Raw genomic sequence first — 23,067 nt, 5'->3', positions numbered from 1 at the left:
ATGGCCACAATGAATGTGCCTAATACCGTTTATTATCTTTCATGTATTAAAACTGTCACTGGTGCTGCCCACAGTGTGTTTTGCCACGGAGTGGCTTCCTTTCAGAAGTGAATGAAAGGAGTTGTTATATTTACTAGTTATAACTCAGAAAGTGTTTTCTTGTGGTACATGATGCTGCTAAATTATGGTACAACAATCCTGCAGTAAATTTGCTACAGGATGATTATACTTTATTGGTTATCTTCTGGCTTTCAAATCAGTTTGCAATGTGCTCTAGAAAATTAAGATATCTGGTGCTCAGGGAGCTATGTACTATATATATATAAATCATCATCATTAAATGCTTTTTCTCAGACACCAGGAAGGCTTTTTCTCTGAGCTGTTACTGGCTAAGTATTATAAAACTCATTTCTGCTGAGATAAGCTTTCCCATATCTAAGTCCACATTTACCCATCGTGCTTTCAAATATCACCAGAGGCAAACTAATAGATATATGCAATCCACTGAATTCCTCAATACCATACAGAAATACAATAGACAAGCAATTAATTCTTCACAACCAGATATCCCAGATTGTGTGAGACAGCTTTGCAGTTGGAGGTAGCTCAAAGGAATGTAATTGAACACACTTTCAAAATCTGTGGTAAAGGCCATTTTAATAATAATAGTAATTTTAAGGTTTTGCTGCTATGCTGATAGTTCCCCACATTTCTATTTTCTTGACATTCAGAAATTGGCTACATCTTTTGATGCCTCATCCTCAGAAACTAATTTGCATCTTTTAAGGAAAACCAGAAATGCTTATTTGCACCCCTGAACTAATGTAAATTGAACTTCACCCACAAAAACATGAACCTAAATCTGAAATATATATTTACCATTAGATGAGAGAAAGGATAATAAAAGTTTTGACAAATAGTTTTGAAAACCAATAACCCTGTATGTCCAAATGCTATTCTTTCATAGGTTTAGGCAAATGTCCCATCTTACTAATTCAGTGCATCATAAAGCTTATGTTTATGACCACTTTTGCCTTCATCAAATAATGCTGCTACAAGCTTTTTGTTAGCTTGTTTGTTTTTTAAGCATTCCATGGAGAAAGTTAAGTACTCCAAACCCTTCAAATAAGATCAAATAATATCTTAATAACAAGGACTTTTGAAAATGAAGCGGAGGAAATAATCTGAGATCAGACTCCTGGATCATGAACTAGGAAAGGAGGATTTTTTTGTGTAGTATCACCAGAAAAGCTTCAATCTTGATTCCTTTTCACTGCCATACTACTAGAGAATAAGCTGTGATCTTTTTTAACTCAGCAGCGTTGCATGAATGGCTAAGACTGTATGTACGGATATGCCAGTTCTAAGCAGATGTCTGAATGAGGCTCTGTTTTAGTTAACGTAGTATGTAAATACCTATACTAGCAAGGTCAGGCACTGGAAACAGTCTACTGGCAGCAACGTGGAACTCAGCATGGGCTATTTTCCCCTGCCAAGAGCATAGTAAATTCTACATTATTACAATTTTTACACTGAGCTCTGTGCAGGCCTTGATAACTACTATTGCTATATGACCTAGTTTGTTTGAAATCTGCAACGTAGACCCTAAAATTACTAACTGCAAAGAAATGTATTACTCTTGGGTTCCTAGCAAAACCCACATGTTGTGATGCTCTCATGCTCTAGAACACTGGGTAATAATAAACCCACATTTTCAAAATAAATATTCAATTTGTTAAGCTGAGGCTTCTTGAATATAAGGAATCATGGAAGTCTTTTTAATGACAGTTTCCAAATATTTAACTACCAAGGTATTATGAGAAGAAATTCTTGCAATTCTTAATTGAAGCTACATGCCTGGCAACCAGAGAGTCTCTGCAAAATGTCCAACCTACCCACAAGCAGTCTGAATTATAAAGATCACATTTTAACATATTTTTATAACAGCATCAGCAGTGTTAACCGCAAATATCATGATGTCAATCCATTATCTTTGCTGTTACAGTGCATTCCTAATTTTTTCACATTTTGGACACAAAACATTTGAGACTGATAGAAAACTTGTACAGAAGTACGACACCGGGGTTCTCAGCTTTGGATGTTGAGGGGAATTTTCTGATCATCAGAATGAATGCACATGTATTTACTTGTTTTCAAAGGTCATTATCAGTGTTACTGTGATGAGAGGATCCACTTCCAAAAATTGGGTGAAGCATTTTCCCTTGAAAGAAATCTAGTTCTGTATCTCATAATTCTCTCTAACCCTAGTGTTTTCTCATGTATGAGAGGTAAAAACTTTGAGCTAATACCCAAGACTGCCTAACCCTTTCTGTAAAGCTTTTAGTGTAGCATGTCACAAAGTTATTCGTGCAAGTGATCTGTGAGCATCATGCCTTAAAATCAAATATGTTATACCAGCTTAATTTCATGTTATGTTAGACACAACAACAACATTCCATAGCATTCAAGCTTTTATTTTTTGAAATTTTCTTAACTTTTTGTAAGAAAAGATTCAATTGTGCTTTAAAGAGTCAGTAACCCAGATCCACACTTAGGTGATAGACAGTATTACCATGGATGCACTTAGAGGAGAAACTCTGTTAGACACAAATGCATCCTAAATTCCAAAGCCCAGCTACTTCCGTCTGGCTCCAGGCTTTATTGGCTTGCTTTATAAGTGGCTCCTTAAACACATGCAGTTTGTAAAAGCAAGCTGATTTCTTGGCACCTTAAAATCAACCTCCTAGAGAAAGAGCACTTCATTTCTCTTCACAACAGTCTATTTTCAGTGTAGAAATTATAAATCAATAGTCCAATTTATACATTTGCTCTTGTTTATTCTAAATAACACTTCACTGTAAGTGTGGTGCAGGTCATACTTATTTCCAACTGTGTATGCTATTAGTGGTACAACCTCCTATTTTAATACTCTCTTTTTACTAATATTCATAAGTGTGTGAATTAAGACTCACAAATAATTTATATTAGTTTAAAATGAGCAGAAAAATGCTAGAACTCTAGTTTATACTGAAGCTACTACTACTGCAGTAAAACAATGCATGTGCAGAGATAGCGCTTACATGAAATCCAGTTCAAAGTTGAAAAATCCTATTGCTGTCGCTTCTGAAAACAATTCAGAAAGGCTCAGAGCTACTGCCCCTTCACAATTCCTTTTACACCAGAAATACTGCAATGAAATATCCAAGAACTGTCAATGGCTATAGCCTTTTGTATGTGCTTGTGTATGTGTGTGTAAAAACTTACATCATGGCCTCAGTTATAAGACCAAATTGAAGTTCTCTGAAATTTTATTAAAAACATAAAGTTCAATTAATATAATCTGAAAAGCATTTAGTTTACAATCATAAGGTCTAGTGTCATCCAGAGATACAAGCTTTCAAATTACAAACTCTCAAATGCATTAGTAGGATTGTGCATCAAATCCCTGCTAATCAGATGAGAACACACACTCCTGAGAGGAGTATACAGTATACATTTCACAATGCCTAAGAAACCCTGGTGCTGTCCCACTCTGTGCATTTGGAATCAAAATGATACTTTCAGAAAGTCTATCAGGAAAAGGAACCATAACGAAATAAGGAAGTGAACATATGTAAAAAAATAAATAAAAACAAAACAAAAAAGTGAGGGAACGCAGCAGCAGCAGCAGCACACTTCAGCAAAAGTACTCACGCAGAATCTACTGGCCAGAAGTTGATCAGAGTAACAGGACTGCAAGACAAAAAATGAGGAGGTGAAGAGAGAGGCAGAAAAAACTTAGCAGCAAAATAATTACAGAAAGATTAAAAAAAAAATCACAACAACTAAAAAACAGAAAATCCAACAGACCAACATGGATGACCATGAAAAGCAGCTAACCAAAAAGGCAGAAAATAAAACTAAAATATCAAATTAAAAAAAAAGGAGAGAGAGAGAGAGAGATAACAAGCTGTTGTACAATTGCCATTAGATAGCTGGTTAGTATAAACTTGCAATACAGTTAGAGCGAGGTAAAACCACCGATTGATTTCTCCAGGAGCATCATTACTGCATATTTTTACAACTACCTCACATCATTTTACGTGAGTTTTATGTGACCACATCTATGGCATGAGAAAGGAATAAGCTAGACCGATAAATTTACAGCTTAGCACCTGAGTTAAAAAATACAACACATGATGGATATCCATTTGGAAGAAAATCAAAATTGAATGCTGAGACCACCACTTTGCAAATTACCAGAACCATTTTAATGTTTTACAAGGTAATCAGTAAGGTAGCAGGTACTTTTCTTTTGTTAATTGAAGTTTAATTTATTATAAGGATAGGGTAAAGGGAATGGCAATTGAAATGCCAGCTTGTGTTTTCCTTTCAGCCAAAGTAAACAAAAATGAAAGAAATGAAAGAGGCTTTATGCATTTAGGAAGTGAAAGGAGTTGGCACCAGCTGGGGAGCTCAAAGAGCGTATTAAATGAGATACTGCTTATTTGCTTTAGAGCTACTCACGTTTCCATGTTGTCTCCCTCCAAGACAGTTTGTACAGGCAGATAGCCCATTCTTGGGTGCTTTGCAAAATAGCGTTTTGTTCGAAATTTGTTTTTCAGTACCTTGGCAAAGTCACGGACGTCTTCTCCTGAAGTTGTCTGAAAGCAACAAATCACAGTAAAATCGCCTTTGAGGAGGCAATTATTGCCCTTGATTATCTCTTTTTTGGCCAGGCCATTTGAAAGAGTGCAGGAGCACACAGAACAGGGACAGCCAATGATTTGACTGGTGGAACCTCCTATTTTATACTCTTACCACAGCAGATATAAAGCATTTTAAAATGAGATGATTATTTGCCAGAAAAGGTAACGTACCTATACAACACACAGGAATTTCTAGTTTTTGAGCTCCAAAATCCTGAGATAACAGATTTATTTCTTCTTTCATATTATCAGACAGACAAAACTGAGCCAGTCAACCAACAAAAGAGAAAAAAACCTGTCACTTCTTTTGCCTTGGCAAGGAGCAGGCAAGTGCTTTGCCTTTGTTCACTTCCATATTGAAATGGCTGAAACTAGGCTATGCAGCAAGTCTATAACTTTCCACCTGCCCTCCTGATTAGCCAGTTCTGTGTCCCGAGTCCCAGTGCGCATTTCTTGTTTACCGTTAGACAGTCCATGAAAGCTGATAGTAATCTTCTTCTCAATGTTTAAGTTTCCCTTTCCAGCCTTCTCTGCCATCAGTGTTTTGTCCAAACAGGGGAAAATAAAAAGCAGGTGAAATTCTTGGGTGGGATGTTTCTCCTTTTATTTTCTCAATCTGGAGCTAGCAGGCATTTAGAATAAACACTTTAGGGCTTTGCAGGCTGCCCACATTTTCATTCTTTGCCAGAACTCAGCTCCTTCTCTCATCTCTCAACCGCAATAGGAGTACAAAAAGGCATCAGTTTTGTAAGAAAACGAAGATAAGCCAAGCCAAAATTAAATCAAAATGTGCCTTCTGGGAAGATTTAAGAAGGAGAAATTATCTGTCTTTTCTTCTTACAGTCTGATTAAGATTCAGAAGGCCCTTCTCTGAGGAATTTTAATGGAGAACTTTAATTCTTTTATTCGAGTTCTACTTAAGGCCTTACACCTCACAGAGAAAGTAGGATCAGAAAAATAGCAACCTGATAATATTATTTTTCTTGATTGTCATAAAGATTTTCCTGCCTGGTACATATAGCTTGGAAGAAAGAAATGAAGAAAAACTAATATGCCTAAAATTTCTAATAAACTATGTGCCTACTATTGAAAGTAGAATTTGTTGTTCCAGTTGACACACATGCTGCTGCTTTTCCATATCCCTTAGACACAAAAATGAAGGATGTTCTAGAAAATCCTTTGAAACAAATTTGAAAAGGACAAGTAAGCTTTACATCTTTTTGTATAGGAGAGAGAAGAATTCCCACCATCTTTGAAATGTGCCCATAGCTTGGCAAAGCACAGTGATTCTCAAGTAGGGTGCCATGACATCCTGGCTTGCCTTGAGACCTTTTTAAGGGCAAAAAACAAAGTTAGCATTTTTAGGTCTGAAAATATGATTCACAAGATAAACCAGAAATTTAAATTCATTGTTGACCTTTGGTGGTCTTTCTGAGTTCTTTGCAACAAAATGAGGGACCAGAGCTGGAGCAAAAGGTGTGAGGAGCAACTGGGGAAAGCAGAGCAGGTAGGGAGTTGGGGAGCAGGCATAGGCATAAGGGGTAGGGTTTGGGGTGGGGAAAGCTTCATGTTCCCCCTCCAATCCATGGTCTCCCTTGCACTCTCCCCTGCTGTGTGCACTGCCTCTGCCAAATGAGCCATTTGGCCCAGGGTAAGCCATTTGGCCCAGAGCTCAGCTCTGGTCTGAGCCTTGAGACCAGAGTGGCTGCTTGGTACAGTTATTCACTTCTTTGGGTCATTTTTTAGTTAGATATAAAAGTGTTCCTAAACTTCCCATGGCACAGACATTTTTTCCAGGTAATCCGCTCCAAATTCAGTTTCTGGCTGGTACATCTATGCACAGTACATTGGTATGAAGACAACAGAAATCACGGTAAAATTTACTGCCTACAAAGTAGTTTAAAGAGCTATGCGCAGTAGTTGGAATGCAGTTTCAGTTTTCGGTTAAAATTAGCCTGCTACTTATTTGCATTTTCTGTATTCCTAGGGGAAAAAAATCTATTGGACCCTGTAATAGATTCCAATAAGAAACCACTGAGAATCACCCACATGCATTCATATTGATTCATTTATCTATAATCATTTTGGAGAGAGACAAGACCATTAGTTACAGGTCCATCACCAAAACCAACCATACAGGCAAGAAAACAGTAGTACAGGTGTTATTCTGCACACAGTCCCCCCCCCCGGAACTTCTCACTCCATTTACTTGGAGAATAAAAAGTGGCTAGAAGAAACAGTAACCAATCCAGCAAAATTATCTTTCAGCTACAGTTGAGAGGAATGTTATAATGTGGTCTATGACTCTAAAGATTGCAATTTGCTCCAGCAATGCCTCTGACAAAATAGTCTGTTTAGACCTGTGTCTGCTGTTCTAAACTTTCCCTCTCACATGTGCCACTGTACAACAAATCATTTCTGCTCATCTCAGTCAATTAAGAAAGAGCAGCCAATGAAGAAAGGGTAAACCAATGGAGACTTTTAATGAGAAACTGGCAGAGGCAAATGGATTCAGACTAGACAATGCCAGAAACATGATATAATTTAAAAATAAACACAGACAGAAACTTGGTTACTGCTTTATCTGAATATCTTAGGTGTAGTAGATATTCTCTTTTCTTTGGGCATCTTTACATGTGTTCTGGGTTGGGGGCATTTTAATTAGAGCAGCTCTTGGGAGCTGCCCTAATTAAAACACCTGCAGTGTCTTGTGTATTCAGCATCTCATGCTTCAAAATGGTGGTGGAGGTGCTTTAACTAAAGCTTTAGTTAAAGCATACCCGCCACCATTTTGAAATGCAGGGACACAGAATACATGTGATGCCAAAGCTGCAGGAGTGCTCTAATAAGAACACTCCAACACACACAATTAATTGAGTCTGCTGCAGTGCATCAGAACAGGAGTCGGGAACTTGTATAGGTGCCCTTTAACTCCACAATCACTGAGACAAGCTAATAACTGTCTCTACATTGGCCATGTCCTTAGTCTGAATAGAAATTAAGAGACAGTTCACACACTTTTGGTTCCTAGCCTGATTATATTGTTATTAGAATGGTTTATTTTAAACATTTACATTTGACCACAGATGAATTTAAGATCTTGGAACCACTTAACACACACTAGGACCTGAAGGTCATCTTGTGGCTTGCATGGAGAAGCCTGGTGGTTGCTGTAAAGTTCACTTAACACTCAGTACAGAGGCAGCCCTTCTGCATCATGCAGGAGCAGTTGGAGGGCTACTCTGATTTATACACAGCTGCAATGCTTCCAAGCACTGAGATCAGGTGTGGTACAAAAGGTTAACTTCATACTCCCTTTTCCCCTGACACATGAAAAACAAGTAAGATCTGCTTTATCAAATATATACCATTGGAGAACTACCCTTATATGAAATGATCCTCTGTGGGGCAATTAAATGGGGTTTCATATTACATCCGTGATTCAAGACAACACACACAAATCACACTGAGAAACTTATTTCTGGCTTCCAGAGATGAAAATCCAGTTCGCCTTTCTTAGGCTTGTCCTAGATCTTTTTGTATCATTATATCATCTTATAATAAAAAATTATCACTCGTGCTTAGAAGAATTTTGCTGTAGGAGGGGGAGAACTGACAAAAACCAGTAAACCACCATATGCCAAAAGAGCTATCATATTAAACAGATTCTACTGGTGTCTTCTGTATAATACAGAGTTTATAATGCAATCAAAGTACACTGGGGGAAAAAAAGAAGAGAATACGAACTTGGTAGGGGAGAAAAGCTCACAGTGATATATAGCAAGTTAATCTTTTTTTCTTGCCTCTGTAAGATGCAAATAGATTTTGCAAAAATCCTAGGCTTACTGTAGAATACATAAAATCAATTATTTAACACTGAACATAGAACAACTCATTAGCATATAATAAACTATTTTGATACAGTGCTGTACAAACAATGAAAGGCAGTAAGCCTTAAATTCCAATTACTTAAAACCATCACTGTTATTCCTCACTGTAAACTGCAAAATGTGAGGCTCTAAAGATGAAGGTGTATAAAAGGCGACTTAATTACAGAAAAAAACACTCTACATAAATGCTCCATTAGCTTCCACACAGCAATTCAAGCTTTTCCCTTCTACATAATAATCATAAGTAAGGGTCATCAAGGCAGCTACTTACTGGTGTGCAGTACTCCACCATTGGATAGTGCATTTTATGACCTTTTGCAACTCGGCCAGAAAAGAAGCAGCTTTGGCAGATGTCATAGTTAAAGTGCTTTAAACTTCTGTACCTGGTGGAAGGGAACAAACATAGTTTTAGTTTCATGGGTGAATTTTCTTTTAGTCTGTAAAGGCGTTTCCTATGTTAATAACACCTTTTCCCTGATAGTGCCTTTGCTGTACACAATACATAATGCAGTGAACACAATACAATACTCATTTAGCCATAGAGGCCTAAACACTGGCACTGGAGAGCAATTTGAAAGAAGGCAATTATGAAATGGTTTGCATGTGAGCAAAAACTATTGTTAACAATTTCCAGTAACAAAATGACAATACTAGGAAAGCTCATATGGCAAGACAGAACAGAATCAATGTCTTTTATAATATGTAAAAAGACATCCACACATATTTTATTAAATGGCATTGATTTAAACTGTTTTTATTCCCCTCATGCGGCCTGCCATCGTACCTGCAGACCAAATAAATTCTTCCAAAAAACACCTCTCCATACTTATTCTCAGTGAGGTCTATTGTCCTTCTACCCTCAAGTAACAATTTGTCACAGTTCTTTGTAGCATATTCAGCAAAATAATGTGCATGTGTGGACAGTTGTCTGTTCAAAGATTGGATCTGAATGCAGATTTGCAAATGCCCATTAAGCCTCAACAGCTTCAGAAAATAGGTAACTATTTTATCTGTTATGTTGCAATGCACAATAGAGCCAGAAGCACAGGGCCTGTGTTGTTGCAACAGAAGTTCATTAACAATAACCTAAAGCAATAAAATTAGTTGTCTTTTCAGCACAGTGACACTTAGGGAATCAATTCTTTAGATGTCTTTCAACTCAGCACCTAAAGATGTGTAAACTGAGGTACAGAGAGGTTAAGATCGAGACCCAGAACCCCTAACTGCCCGAAAATCCACACCTTCTTAAAAGCTTGTCTAAACCATATTTTTATCTATCATGTGGTAGTGCATGAAGCAGCCCTAAGATTTTACCAGTAGGTTTTTCCTTAGACACCTAAAGTTTTGCTACAGTATATATTCAAAGCTGCTGCCGCCTTGCCTGTGTAGAATGACTTGGCACTTAAAAGAACTTTGAGATTCACCAGTTAGGTGCCCCTGACCCTCAGGACCTCTGACTGTGAGCATGCTGAACTGCTGACTAAAACACCTCCTATACTCTGGCAGCAATGAGTTCAGCACAAAGCTCAGCAGGAAGCGCTACTTTCACTCCAAAATATGGGGGATGGTGAATAGAGGTGATACCCACATTTTATATACGAGTTAAATGTTTAGAGAACTCACCCAGGAAATGGAAGACTTGGCTTCAATGCTCTCCTCAGCTTGAAGGGGTTGAAAAACCACACCTCTCACCTTCCATGAGAAAGCCCTAATGCCCTGGCTCTCCACCTGTCCTGTTAAAGCTATGCCATTGTGGAACCAAGGACTGGGGACCAGATTCTACTTGCCTGCTGGGTGCATCTGTGTGTACGCAGTACAATTCTCTTCTACCATAGTCAGGTTCCTGAAAGTCATATCTAACACTGTCAGTAGTGTGACTGTGGTGTGGGGAGGTGGGGGGAGGCAGCTGGGGCATCAGCCTTTGGCACCACCACTGCAGAGTGCAAAATGACAGCTGCCACAGTGGCAGCTGGCTGTGCCACCTCCATTAGCACTGCAGCAGCTGGCACTGCCCCATGTGCAGCACCTGCCCAGGGTGTGATGCTGCCCTGCTATGCCTCAGCACACTGCCGTCTTACCCTTAGCCTTAAGTGACTTTCAGCATCAGACAGAAATATGTAACTGCACAACCTGCTACAGTAAGAGATGCTCTTTCTGCACGTAAGAGGTAGATTAGGTAGGCAAAATCAAACCGGATGCAGTCATGTAGGCAGATTGCCTGGCTCCCAGTTCTTCCATAAGACTCTCCATTTGACTGTCACCCCACACTCACAACAACAACTGAATTTTCCAGTTCCCTTTTCTTTCATTTAACCATTTGAGGGAACCACTAACAGAAACACATATTTCTTATATTACATCTAGTGGGAAAGTATGGGACACTCCGTAAAGGTACTGCTATACTCACATCCCGTCCCTTTTCCTCCCTCAACCATGGTTGCCATCTCAAGTTGAGATACATGAGAGGAGTAAAGAGCACCAGGGGAACACCCAGACAAGTGCACACGTGTGCTATGCAGTGCTGCAGACATGTCTGCAGTGCTGTACACCACATGTGCCACACACGCAGGAGTTCCCCACACGGCTAATTTACAGCGTGTGTGTGGGGGGTGGGGTGGGGAGAAGAGAGTAGGGACTGACATTGGGAGATCCCAGTGTCAAAAAATCCCTGCCTAAAAAAACCAGGGCAGTTCACATGGCAGCAGTGTGCACAGCCCAAAACCGGAGCCCGGTGGGTGGAGCCATGCTCCGGCTGCCAGTCAGGCTTCCTGCTGCCAAACTGCTGTGGCTGCAGTCCCTGAGGGCCCTCAGGTAAGGCTGCTGGATCCAGGCCAGGTGCTGGCCCCAGCCTCCCCTACCCCACCCAGGGCAAAATGCCACGTGCCAGAGAGCGAGTGCACGGGCATTCCCATATTGTGCCACTGCTGTTTGTCCCTGGGGAAAAGTACATTCCTACTTGTGGATGGGGCTGTGCCCATGAAGTTCAACTTAGATTAGCAAAAGAATGTACACAGTGAAGAAAATCCAGTGACTTTTGTAATTTAAAAAGGCTGTGCCTTATTTATTCTCCTCCTTCACCCAAGACAAGGAAACTAGACATTTAAAGCTTTCTCTCATTGCATCTCCAGCATCAAGCGTGTCTTCTATTGTAGAATAAAATGATAGCTTCTCTGTGCAACTGCTGTCTGCCCAGTGTTGTCTATTTGGGCTTTAGAAGCAGCATTATAAAAAGCTCTTTGTAAACAGCATGATATATACAAGGCAAAATACCAATGGTAAAAGGAGATTGTGTATAAAAGGGACACAAACCATACAAAGAATCTATTAGGGAACAAAGTGATAAAACAAGCCTATGTATAATTGAAAGCAAGTATTTACTTAGCCGTTAAGTGGATTCTGAACAGACATTCCAATACACAGGCATTTTACAACACAGTAGCTTATTCATTGCCATAGTAACCATGGTGCTGATCCAGATGTTTAAATACATCAGAAATATTTCAGAATCAAGGACTTGAGATGACTGTTAAAGAAGAGGTGTTTATAGAAGATAGTCTGAGCAGATTCAATCCAAAAAAATGATCACAATACAATGGTATTTCAGGTTAATATTCCATTAATTTAGTGTGCTTATTTTCTGAAAAATATCTATAGTAGTCCTTGATTTTTGTGTCTGTAAATTTTCCATTCATTTGCATGTTTCATACAATCCCAGAAAGCCATTCATTAGGATCCAATCCAGAAAGCATAATAATGTTTGCAGAACAGACAGAATATAAAGTAAATTTTGTAGTTACTGGTGCAATCTGCCAGTACTTTGGTCAGGGAGAAACAGGATCAAAGAACAAAACTGTGTATTTGAATTAAGAAATGGTTCTCTCTCTCCATTTCAGCTTCCACTTCCTATACTACTGTGCCCATATTGCTCCAGATAGGACATCGGTAAGTTTAGTTTGGATTTTTTTCACCTCCTAAACTATTGGAATAAAAATAAAAACTTGACTGCCTTGGCAGAACAAACAGATCTTGGCACACCAAGCAGAAACAAAGCTAGTAAGAGAGGGCTGTCATTATTTTACCTGAATCCAATAATTGGACACTCCTTACAGATGTTACACTTAGCTTGATGTTTGGCAGTTTCAGCGGCAGCCACCCTGTGCAACACTGGCAGCCAGACCATGGACTGTGGTTCCAACCTCATCCAATCCAAAAACAGGGCTGCTTCAATTTCTGGCTTGTTATTCGCCTGTGAGAGAGGGTGAATACAGACAAAGATTGAGGGGAAAAAACCCAGCAAGTTTCCTGAAGTTAAGTACTCAACTCCTAACTTTATCGCCCTTTCCTTTTTAACCCTGCTCAAACTCCTATATCCCAATCCCTAAAACATGCTCCTGACTTTTTACATCCCCTGTCTGTATTAATTCAATATATTTTTCTCTTCATCCTCCCTAATACTCCTAGTGCCTACTCCTAAGCAATCCCCAAGGCCATGACCTTTCCTATCAGTTGCTGGCCAGGCAATCTTCCCTCATTTCCTTAACTTCCTCTGTGAACTTTCCTTGCTCCACTCCTTGCCCCACAAGCTTTATCTTAGGCTATATCTTGAGTTTCATCCTTTATCACATTTTCTCCCACCCTTTCTACCTAGCCAGTGACAGCAACTTTAATGTTCCACTAGTCCCCTGCACACAATTCCTTACCCATTTTTGTAGCACCTAGCAGTCCTAGCTATGAACCAAGGCCTTACTGTGTTACATGCTGTACAAACATAGAACAAGAAGACTGTCCCTGCCTTGGAGAGTCTACTCTCTCAGACAAGAAACGAGAGACGTACATGAACAGAAAAGAGTGTACAAGGAGACAATACTGATCAGCATGACGTGGCACATGGGCCATCTAACTGTCATGAATTGTGCAGGCATCATAGCAAAATGGAGTTTTAGAAAGGGATTTGAATGAGGATAATGAGGTAGCTTTGTGGGTGTTTATGGAGAGTTTCTCCCAAACACTGAGATTTTCAAATAAGCAATTGCTATCAAGTGGCTGATGGAAGCTGGCTTTATGGGTTGATCTGAGGTGGAAATTCATTTTTCAAAACTGTATTAGACATGATAAAATGCTGCCAAAAGGTGAAGGGCTCTGAAAAGAAAGATAGTAAGCTGATTTCTGATGTAAAGGAGAGGAAGAAGTCAGTGGAAGGAGGCAGAAAGGTGGGTATGTATTCAAAGTGATGAATTACCATATATTATCCATCCCAGGTTCCCAAACTATCAACATGTTTTCATTCAAATTTCTCCTTCAAAGTCACCCATCAGAAATGCATTAATAACCATTTTTTTTTTTAAATATCCAAGCCCAAGCCCTAGTTACTTCATTTCTCTGGGCTTTCTAGGACATCCTGTTCTCTCACCATCTGCTTTTTATATTTTAAATCTCAGAGGCAAAGAATAGTTTTAATTTTGTGTCATATACTATTCTACATATTTAAATATATTTACCTGATTAAATAATAATCAGCATTAACTTTGTTGTGCTGTCATGTGATGCATGAAATGTATGGGCTAAAATGCATAATTGACAGAAATTGCTAGTGGTTTTATCCATGCTTCTAATGATCTTTAGCAGCACCCAGGTAACAATGGTCAGATACCAAGTTTCTGAAAAGTTTGGTAACAAAATTATAACCTAGATTGACAATACAGAGATACAGTTCAGTTAGAGTGAGTGAGAGTGTGCATATGCATGTGTGTGTGTATGTGAGTGGGGGGGGATGGGGGGGGGTCACCTACTTTTTTTTAACACTGGGTACTAGAAGTACACTGATACATTGGCCCCATAGTGGATTGACACCAATATAGGGAAAATTGACAGCATCAGAAATTGACTTTTTTTGCCTGATGTGGCCAATATAACCTAGATTGACAATACAGAGATACAGTTCAGTTAGAGTGAGTGAGAGTGTGCATATGCATGTGTGTGTGTATGTGTGTGGGGGGGGATGGGGGGGGGTCACCTACTTTTTTTTAACACTGGGTACTAGAAGTACACTGATACATTGGCCCCATAGTGGATTGACACCAATATAGGGAAAATTGACAGCATCAGAAATTGACTTTTTTTGCCTGATGTGGCCAATAATGTGGCTGATAAATGCCTCGTACATGTGCACAGCTGCAGCATGCACGGGGCTAGAAGCACAGCCCGGCAGTCTGGAGACCAGCATCGGGCTGGTAAGTCTGTTATGGAGGAAAGGGTTGGGGGAGGGAAGGGGGCAGATCAAGGCCCCCTGTGGTGACGGAGGAAGTGAGGCAGGGGCAAGGGTAGGTGCTGCTCAGCTGGGGTGGGGCGCGGGATGGACATGTGGGGGGGCTCCCACCCTGCACACACCCTAGGAAGGCATGGGGTGGCGTGTGACCCTGGATCTGCACATGGGGCAGGGTGGGCTGCAACTGCAGGCTGGGGCTGGTCTGGGCTGCACTTGGGGCAGGTGATGGCTATGGGAAATTTTTGGGTGGTTGCAGCCCCACCTCCTGTGGCCCCCCTTCCCAGCACTGCCGCTGCTTGCTCTGAGTGCAGCCCGGCCCAGGCCCCCACTGGGAAGAGCCCAGCACAGCTCTGGCCCCAGCTTGCAGTGGCCCGCCCTGCTCCATGCGCAGATCCAGAGGCACACACCTCCTCCCCATGCCCACCTGGGGTGCATGCAGGGCGGGAGCCGCTCTCTCCTCCCCCCCACACCCCCAGATGAGCGTCAGCTCTGTCCCGCCTCACCTGATCAAAATAGAAAGGAGGTTGGGTGACTTTCCCTAAGACTGCACAGTGAATCAGGCACCTGTCAAAACTGAACTGGTAAGTCATGACTTTAAATTAGGGCTGTCAAAATTCTGAGTGGTGGAGGGCCTCCTGCCACACACCTAAGCCACACACCCCTGGGGCATATGCCACGCAGACTGCACATAGCTTCATGCAAGCCCCCCACCCCCGCTGTGTTACATGGTCTCCACCCCACACAGATGTGCTGGGCATCATGTGCACATGGATGTGCTGAGCCATAGAAATGCTGCAATGCACACTTCTAAAACTCAGAATAAAACTCATCGACCCAAATCATTAGCCTGTCCTTTGTAGGTGCTTTACATCTGTAGAGGAAAAGTGGCTCTGATGAAAGACCTCCTGTAACATTCAAAAATGTATTCTAATTTTGCAGTTGCTGTTGATTGCTATTGGCCCTAACAGACAACTATCCAACCATCCTTACACACCTTGTACGAAACCTGTTTGGGGAGATTAGCAGCATTAAAATGTATCAAAACTGGTTCCAAATTACATTACATGAAGATTTAAAGCCACATGGAGAAAAGCTGGGCAGGGTCAGACAGTATAGGACAGACAGTTTTTCACTGTTCCCTGAGCTGCTATTACAATTTCTTTAATAACCTCTAAATCCAGTAAAGGCAGCAGCAGAGGATTTTACATAAGGGAGAAAGTCTGCATTGAGACAGAACATATCTGAAGTAACAAGAGGAAGCTGTAAAGAATATTAATGATTCTTTTCTTCAACACATTTCTGTGGAACTCCCAATTTTTATGGTAATAACAGAGTGAATCATAAAGCAAAATTCATAAAGCCTTTCCCAGCTTACAAATAACAATTTGTTATGGGGGATATTCAAATTCATTATACTCCAGACATCTGTTTTTCAGCATTTGTTTGCCAAAAAACAGTTGGGGAGGACAGAGAAGGGTATTTTTTTTCTTTTTTAGAAATCTCTGTGCAATGCTTAGAAACTGCGTTTTTTTCTGTCTTTTCGAACTCTTACTAACATTTTGCTCATTTTGGCTCCTTAAATACGTGTATGGTATCGAACTGGAAATAGGTCCATTTTATCTATCTCCAACTAAGGTACTACACAATACTACCTTTGTTCACATAAAACATGGAATGATGTCTGACAGAACTAGACAATACTTTTTAGTAACATAACACCATCAACAACATCCCCTCTGCTGGACCTTGCATTAAGCTCTGACAGTAACTAATTCCTGTTTTCAGGTAAATAAACTGAGGCACACAATTCATATGATGTCCTTAGTTACAGACTTGCTGTTACCCAGTCTTTAGTCCCCTATGTCAGCTAAAGGACAAGCATGGCTTTTTCCTTTACCTATGAAGGCCTTTACTAATAATACCTTGCTTTCCCCACAACTGGCTGTGTTAAGAAAAATGAAAAGAAGAATCAGTGTTTTATAGTTTCAAAGGCAACTGCTATTTCACCGTCAACCATGAAAAGAAAATAGGAATGGTAACATGAGGTAAATCCTGCTCTACAGACTACTTAAGTTTCCTCTGACTCTTCAAATGTGTGTTCAAGATGACAGCTATGATCTCTTGTGTTACCCATGTCCTTGCCGGTGTTGGTGCCATGTGAAATGTAAATATTATAAAATATTCCAAGTGACAATCTTAATTGGCAGGACTTGCACATTACATTAGATATTAACAGGAAACCCAAGTCCTCTTTCCCCCCTTTACTTTGCTCACCTTCACAGGCCTCCATAAAGAAGCTCAGTTTTAGGTCTGCTGAAGTTTGTGTCTGAAACCCAGTCATATTCACTTTTATTTCCATACAAAGAGGCCTGCAAACCCCTACTGAAATAACACTGAAGTGCTGTTTTTATGACATTTACAGCACAGTAGTTTGAAGGAGGATTTGTTAGTTCCCGTAGGCCAAAATGTGTCAAAAAGAGAAACAGAAGAAATACCCTGTAAATAGAAACTAGGGCTCTCTGGGTCTCTCAGCTTCACAGAGAGGCTGTGCCTATTGACAATTCAGTGATTGCTATATGTTCCCAGTTACTTGTATTGGCCATAATTCTTCCTTTACTTCTTTGTCTTGCAATAGGGGCCTCAGGATCAAGGGCGTACCTGCGATACTTGTACAAACACAAACATAAATGCCCACAGGCCCTCAAAGAGCTTAGGAGCATTTATTCTGACTTTTCCAGCTTTCATTAATGAGAGTAAACAATTTAGGACTGGGCACACAGTTAAGCCATTGTAAAAGTAATGTGATTAGTTGATGTTGATATCGTGCTGATCTAGTACACATATATTCATAACAGAAATGTAGACTGCACAGAATTAGAATTACCTCTCTCTGTAGGTGTATGACTGGAATTAGATGCCTGAAATGTAGGTAGAATCTGACTGAACACACTCTCCTACTCACCCTCCTTGTTTCATGTGGACAGTATTTCACATAAATATTCCTGTCTAACACACAATTTCCACAGGGGAAAGATGGCTTTAAAATATTTACAGCATAAATAATCAAATATCCTACACATTCATCAAATGTGCTTGGAAACAGTAAGCTATATTTTGATTCATTAACTTACTTCCAGAACAACATTCTAGGTTCTTGGGAACTCATGAAAACAAGTCAAAAGAATAACTCCTAAAAATACCTTCTTGCTTTCTTTCTTTCTTATTTCTGTCTGTCCATTCAAGGGTCTGCCTAATACCATCACACCACCACAATACAGTACTGAATAAATTCACACAAAGTTTCACTGACTCCGTAGGTAACCTTTATGTATTCTGACCTAACAGTCTATTTTTAAGAGCCAATTTGATCAAGTTACTTTTTCCTTGTTGCAGATTTTGCCTTTAAACCCCTAAAAATATAACTTTTTTCATGTTTGGGGACAGTATTCCCAGTTTCACCTGCAATCTTCCTTTCTGCACATAGATAATTTTAGCAACTTCTTTCCCCAGAAACTTTGAAAATCAAGCCTCCAAGCTGGTGGAAGGGAAGCTAAAATGAAAGCAGCAGCCTGAAATAAAAGACTCATTTCTCAGGACAAAGAATGTACTTGTAGGAACGATAAGTATTTTATTACCGTTTGCACAGTCTCTTGCAAGCAGAAGTGCAAAATGCATGCATGTTGACAGAACAAGACTGCCCTCCCCCATCATTCCCAAGGACTTACACTTCAAACAAAGACCAGGAGAGATTTTTCCCCCCCTGTTATCTCCTAGTACAGTAAACATCCCAGTTTTGTGCGGCTGTGCATGACAGACAAGGCTGTTGCTAGGGCACCTAACCTAAGGGGGTTGGGAAGAGTGGATTCTGAAGTATACTTGTTAACATGTCTGCATATTATTACAAGGCTATGATCGTCAGTACAAAAAGAAGTACAAAAGTTCAATTCTTAATCCTTAACAGACATACAAGAAGAAAAAGCATGAAGGAGGGCCTTACATCAGACAGAATTTGAACACAAACTGCAAAGCACACATATGCTGATGTATTTTTTTGCTTAGTAAATTATTTTCCTTTGAGGAAATAGAGATGAAGGACTGGCACTTTCATCCCATGTGAAAAGCTACCTCAAGGTAAGCTGGGTGGTTGGAAAACAGAGCAGGTGAAAAGGGAACCATTCATGGAAGCGTTTTGAAAGCTAAAGACAAGAAAGAAACAGGTACCCCTCCTTCACCACAGTCCTTTCCCCTTTCACAAAATAGAAAGTGGAATACAGTACAGTAAAGGATGGTATATAGAAAAAGCAAAAAACAGGATGGCACACTGTAACTTCTGCTAGCACAGAACAATGTTGACATCAGTTCTGCCTTCTTTAGATCCCTGATTGTAAACCACCCTATTTCCCACACCACTTATCTCCCATTCTTCCCTCCCACACCATGAGAAACAAAGTTCCTTTTCAGTAGGTCTTTATATGTGCTCCCTCCCAAGCCTCCTTTTTCTGGCTCTCTGTATGCTTGTCTATTCATTTTTTCCTTTAACAAGACTATCTTGAACTGTCCCAGCTCCATGGTGGGATCTCATGTGTGCTCCCCCCATTCTCCTCAGGGATCCCCATCTTCCACATATGCAATCTCCATTCTCTAGATCACTGTTTACATGTCTATGCCCCACCCCTGCTGATTCCTGCTTTCCTCGTAACTACCTTTCCCACCTCCCCATTGTTTTGCAGGTCCTCAGTTTGCTCCTTACCCTCCTGTCTCCCTTGCCTATTTCTCCTCCCCACTGCCCCATGCACACCTTCATCTCCCTGACATCACCCCAAACATCTGGCCACTGCTGCTTTTCATCTCCACTCCCTGTTGCAAGCCATACTACAATGTCTCCTGATAAGGTTTTCTTAATCCTATTATGAAGCAGTGGGTCTCAACTTCATTAAACTCAAGGCACCCCTCAGAAAATGACAGCTCTCTGCTTTCACTCATTTTTTTGACTATGGAAAAAATAATACAGTGAAGAATAATCGAGTTAGGAAGACCACAACTGGTCAGAATGTTCTTGACACCACGGATTCTTATTTGAAACTTGTGGGTTAATCTTGTAAATCATGGGTAGGTAAACCATTAGCACACCCTAGACCCAACTCCCCTTTCAAAAACACATTTTAATAATGATCTTAATTTCCCCACCCTTACTTCAAAGTAGTTTTGTGGATGTTACTGCAGTTTACATGGGAGAAGGGAAGAAGCAGGAGTCACAAGCTTAATAAAATGAAGAGCTCATTTGTTTGAGCTTCAAGTCTCCTTTCACATCTCTGTGACTGCGGAACTACTGTAGCATTATTCCCTGTTGCTCTTGCAAAACCTAAAAACCCAACATAGAGGCTCCCAACAGACTTCTCATAGGGCATTTTTACACATGCAAGTGCCGCAGTGCTGGACTCTTTGAAAAGCGCCTGGCGCTGCAATGGTTGCAGTTGTATAAATGGCGAAATGAGCGTCAGAGCTGAGAAAAAGATGGCGGCATGCTTTTGAAATAAAACACCTTGGAGGTGCTTTCATTCAAAAGCTCACCGCCACCATTATCTGCGTGTTGACACACATTTCATTGCTTATACAACTACACACAGTGCAGCGCAGTTCGCCACAGCTTGTGTGCGGAGCAGACTTGATTGACTGAGTCTGCTCTGAAGCGACGGATCTCCAGTGCATCTTGAGGGGAAAAAAAATATGTGAATAAATGCCCATGGGGTCTTGTTACATCTTAATCTGTAAACCAACACAAATGTTGATTGAATTAGTGCTAGCTTAGAGTCTGGAGCAGTTGCACCTTAAGGCTAGAAACCTTCTCTGACTGTCTCCCACTTGCACAGCTGTGACTTGCCATTAGAGGCCTGGTGAGCAGGCCACTAGACTTGCCACTAGAGGTCTTGTTACATGGTAATTTTAGGCAGCTCCTGGAGCTCTTAACCGCTGCTGGCCACATGTAAACACTTTGAAGTGGCTTACAGCACTCATGATGTGACTCAGTTATACCACTGCAGGGCAGGATACCGCTCTGATCTGCACTTGCCACTGTGACTTGCCACTAGAGGCCTGGTGGGCCATGACAGGCTTCTATCCCTGCTCTACCAGCAGGAGTGTGAGAGACAGGTTGGAAAGTAGTGAAGGGGGACAGAAATATGTAATGGTCAATGTCCCCAGCCACCCCCAGGGCCTGGTGCGGGTGTGGGCAGCACGCTGGTGGCTCACTGTGATGAGGCAGCACCTTTGCCTCCTCCTCCAGAAACCAGCAGGACAGCATGGTACAGTGCTCCTGAGCCAGGCAGCAATATAGCTGAGCCAGGCAGCAGAGCCAGCACCAGAGCTCCTCCTCTGCACAGTGCCATCCGCATCCTTATGCTACCTCACGTGGCTTTCTTCTTTCTCTTGTGCTGGGCCATGTTCTGCCTGCCCAGCAGCTTCATCCTTATGCGCTGGCTCTGGCTTTTCTTGTCTCACAGCCCCCTCAACCTGCTGGCCTTGACCCACTTCAAGCTGTCACCATCTTCAGCCACTCATAGATACACTATGTGGGGAATGGACTGCTGTAGCCTGGGATACTGGAGGACTTCAACTTGTGTGGAAAAGCTATGGCGAATGGACATACCTTAATGGAACAGGAGCTGGGTAGTGCAGATCAGAGATAATCCTGCCCTGGAGTAGTATAACTGAGCCACATAATAAGTGCTGTAAGCCACTTAAAAGTGTTTACATGTGGGAAAGAGCGGTTAAGAGCTCCAGGAGCTGCCTAAAATTTCCATGCAACAAGGCCCATAGTTATCACAGGATCTAATGAGCGACCAAGGATCTTATACCTAGTCCCTCACCATGGTGTCTGTTAGATATGGTTCATGAGGAGATGTGGTCCAAAACACAACTGATGGTTTTTAAGGGTAGACGAGGTGAGAACAAGGGCAAAAATGAAGAATGAGGGGAAGTAAAAAACAAAGTGTATGGAATTAAACTGCCCCACATTATCAGCTACTGGAGAAGTGAGAGTCACCACAGAAACCAGAAATGACGAAAAGGATGCTTTAAAAAAATGAAAAACATAAACAAAAACCCATCACAATATGAAACCACAGGTTATTTTATAATTGGATATTCTAAAAAACAACTTAAAAATATTTATACTATTCCTTAAAAAGCACAAGATCTAGTCTGGATACTACAAAATAGAGACTGTTACACAATTTAATCTGAACAGCGTGCAGAAAGGCCTGGAGACAGCAACGAGATGGATAAGAAAGTGGATGAGGCCACCCACTCTTTTATTATTATGTAGAAGATGTATTGAAAGGCAGAACAGAACTGGCATTTCCTCCTCTCCCACAGTTTGCAATGAGCTGCTGCATATTTCCTTTTGTCATGTGCAGTGTGGTTTAACCTTTTGATGGAGAAACTGAAAATATTCAGGTGTGTATCCCACTGGTAGAAAATAGAAGGGATTAATGATTCCCTTATCCACTTTCCTCCCCAAATTAAAAGTGTAGGAGTGTTATCTATAATTGAGTGTATTTCTCAATATATAGAACAGAAATGTTCACAGCCCTGGTAAAGGGAGAATGGCATTATCCTTTCAAACAATGAAACAAGCTGAAGGGCTGCTTGTCAGCACTCCGAAATAATGCTAATGCTGACACTTCATTCATTCAGTCCATTCTTGCCTCTCTGTTGGGGACCTCTGCTTTTTACTGTTATGTATATGCACTATATTTAGATTAACTGTTGCTGTTCATCTACTATTGTGTGACAAAGATAGCTGTAAGCCACAGTTATATTTCTCAGTGACGATCACCCACACCTGTTTATAGCAAAAGGCATGTGTGCTGGCAATAGAAACAGACAAAGTAATTCAATTAAATAAACTGTGCCATTCAAGACTTTAGCTTTATTGTGGGAATCAGTTACAGCATAGTTAAACTGCGCCCAGGCCAAATAGCAACCACTTCAGGATAACCCCATAATAAAGAAGTTTTCTCTGACACTGTCATATTTCTAGTATAGATAGGGCTCATATTTCTAGTATAGATAGGGCCTTACAAGAAAGTGCTCCTCATATGTGCACTGCCAAGAAAATACATTAGCCAATTAATGGGAAATTCCATAAAACAATCCCTGGAATGTAAAAAGCTCCTCTTCCCCCATTTCTCCTCTTCCCCACTGGCTTTTATTTGCTGTCTCT

General features: G+C 40.8%; 1 protein-coding gene across 13 annotated transcripts in view; it reads right to left on the bottom strand.

Annotated features, from left to right (window-relative positions):
- Positions 1–23,067, bottom strand: part of DMD (dystrophin) — a 1,922,593-nt gene that overhangs the window by 50,140 nt on the left and 1,849,386 nt on the right. For 9 of the 13 annotated variants that reach the window (XM_019529123.1, XM_019529122.1, XM_019529124.1 and 6 more), the window contains 4 exons: positions 12,658–12,824; positions 8,850–8,961; positions 4,507–4,643; positions 3,694–3,732 (listed from right to left, as the gene is read on the bottom strand). In XM_019529123.1, the coding sequence (XP_019384668.1) occupies positions 3,694–3,732; positions 4,507–4,643; positions 8,850–8,961; positions 12,658–12,824 (455 nt within the window). Of the gene's footprint in view, positions 1–3,693; positions 3,733–4,502; positions 4,644–8,849; positions 8,962–12,657; positions 12,825–23,067 lie in introns of those variants that run through there. The other 4 variants (XM_019529125.1, XM_019529120.1, XM_019529132.1 and 1 more) reach the window with 2 other exon arrangements.

This window comes from Crocodylus porosus, unplaced genomic scaffold (genome assembly GCF_001723895.1).
Source record: "Crocodylus porosus isolate Cpor-Errol unplaced genomic scaffold, CroPor_comp1, whole genome shotgun sequence".
Lineage (NCBI taxonomy): Eukaryota > Metazoa > Chordata > Crocodylia > Crocodylidae > Crocodylus > Crocodylus porosus.
The sequence above is the reverse complement of the archived record's forward strand: the minus strand, read 5'-3'. Positions and strand labels throughout refer to the sequence as shown.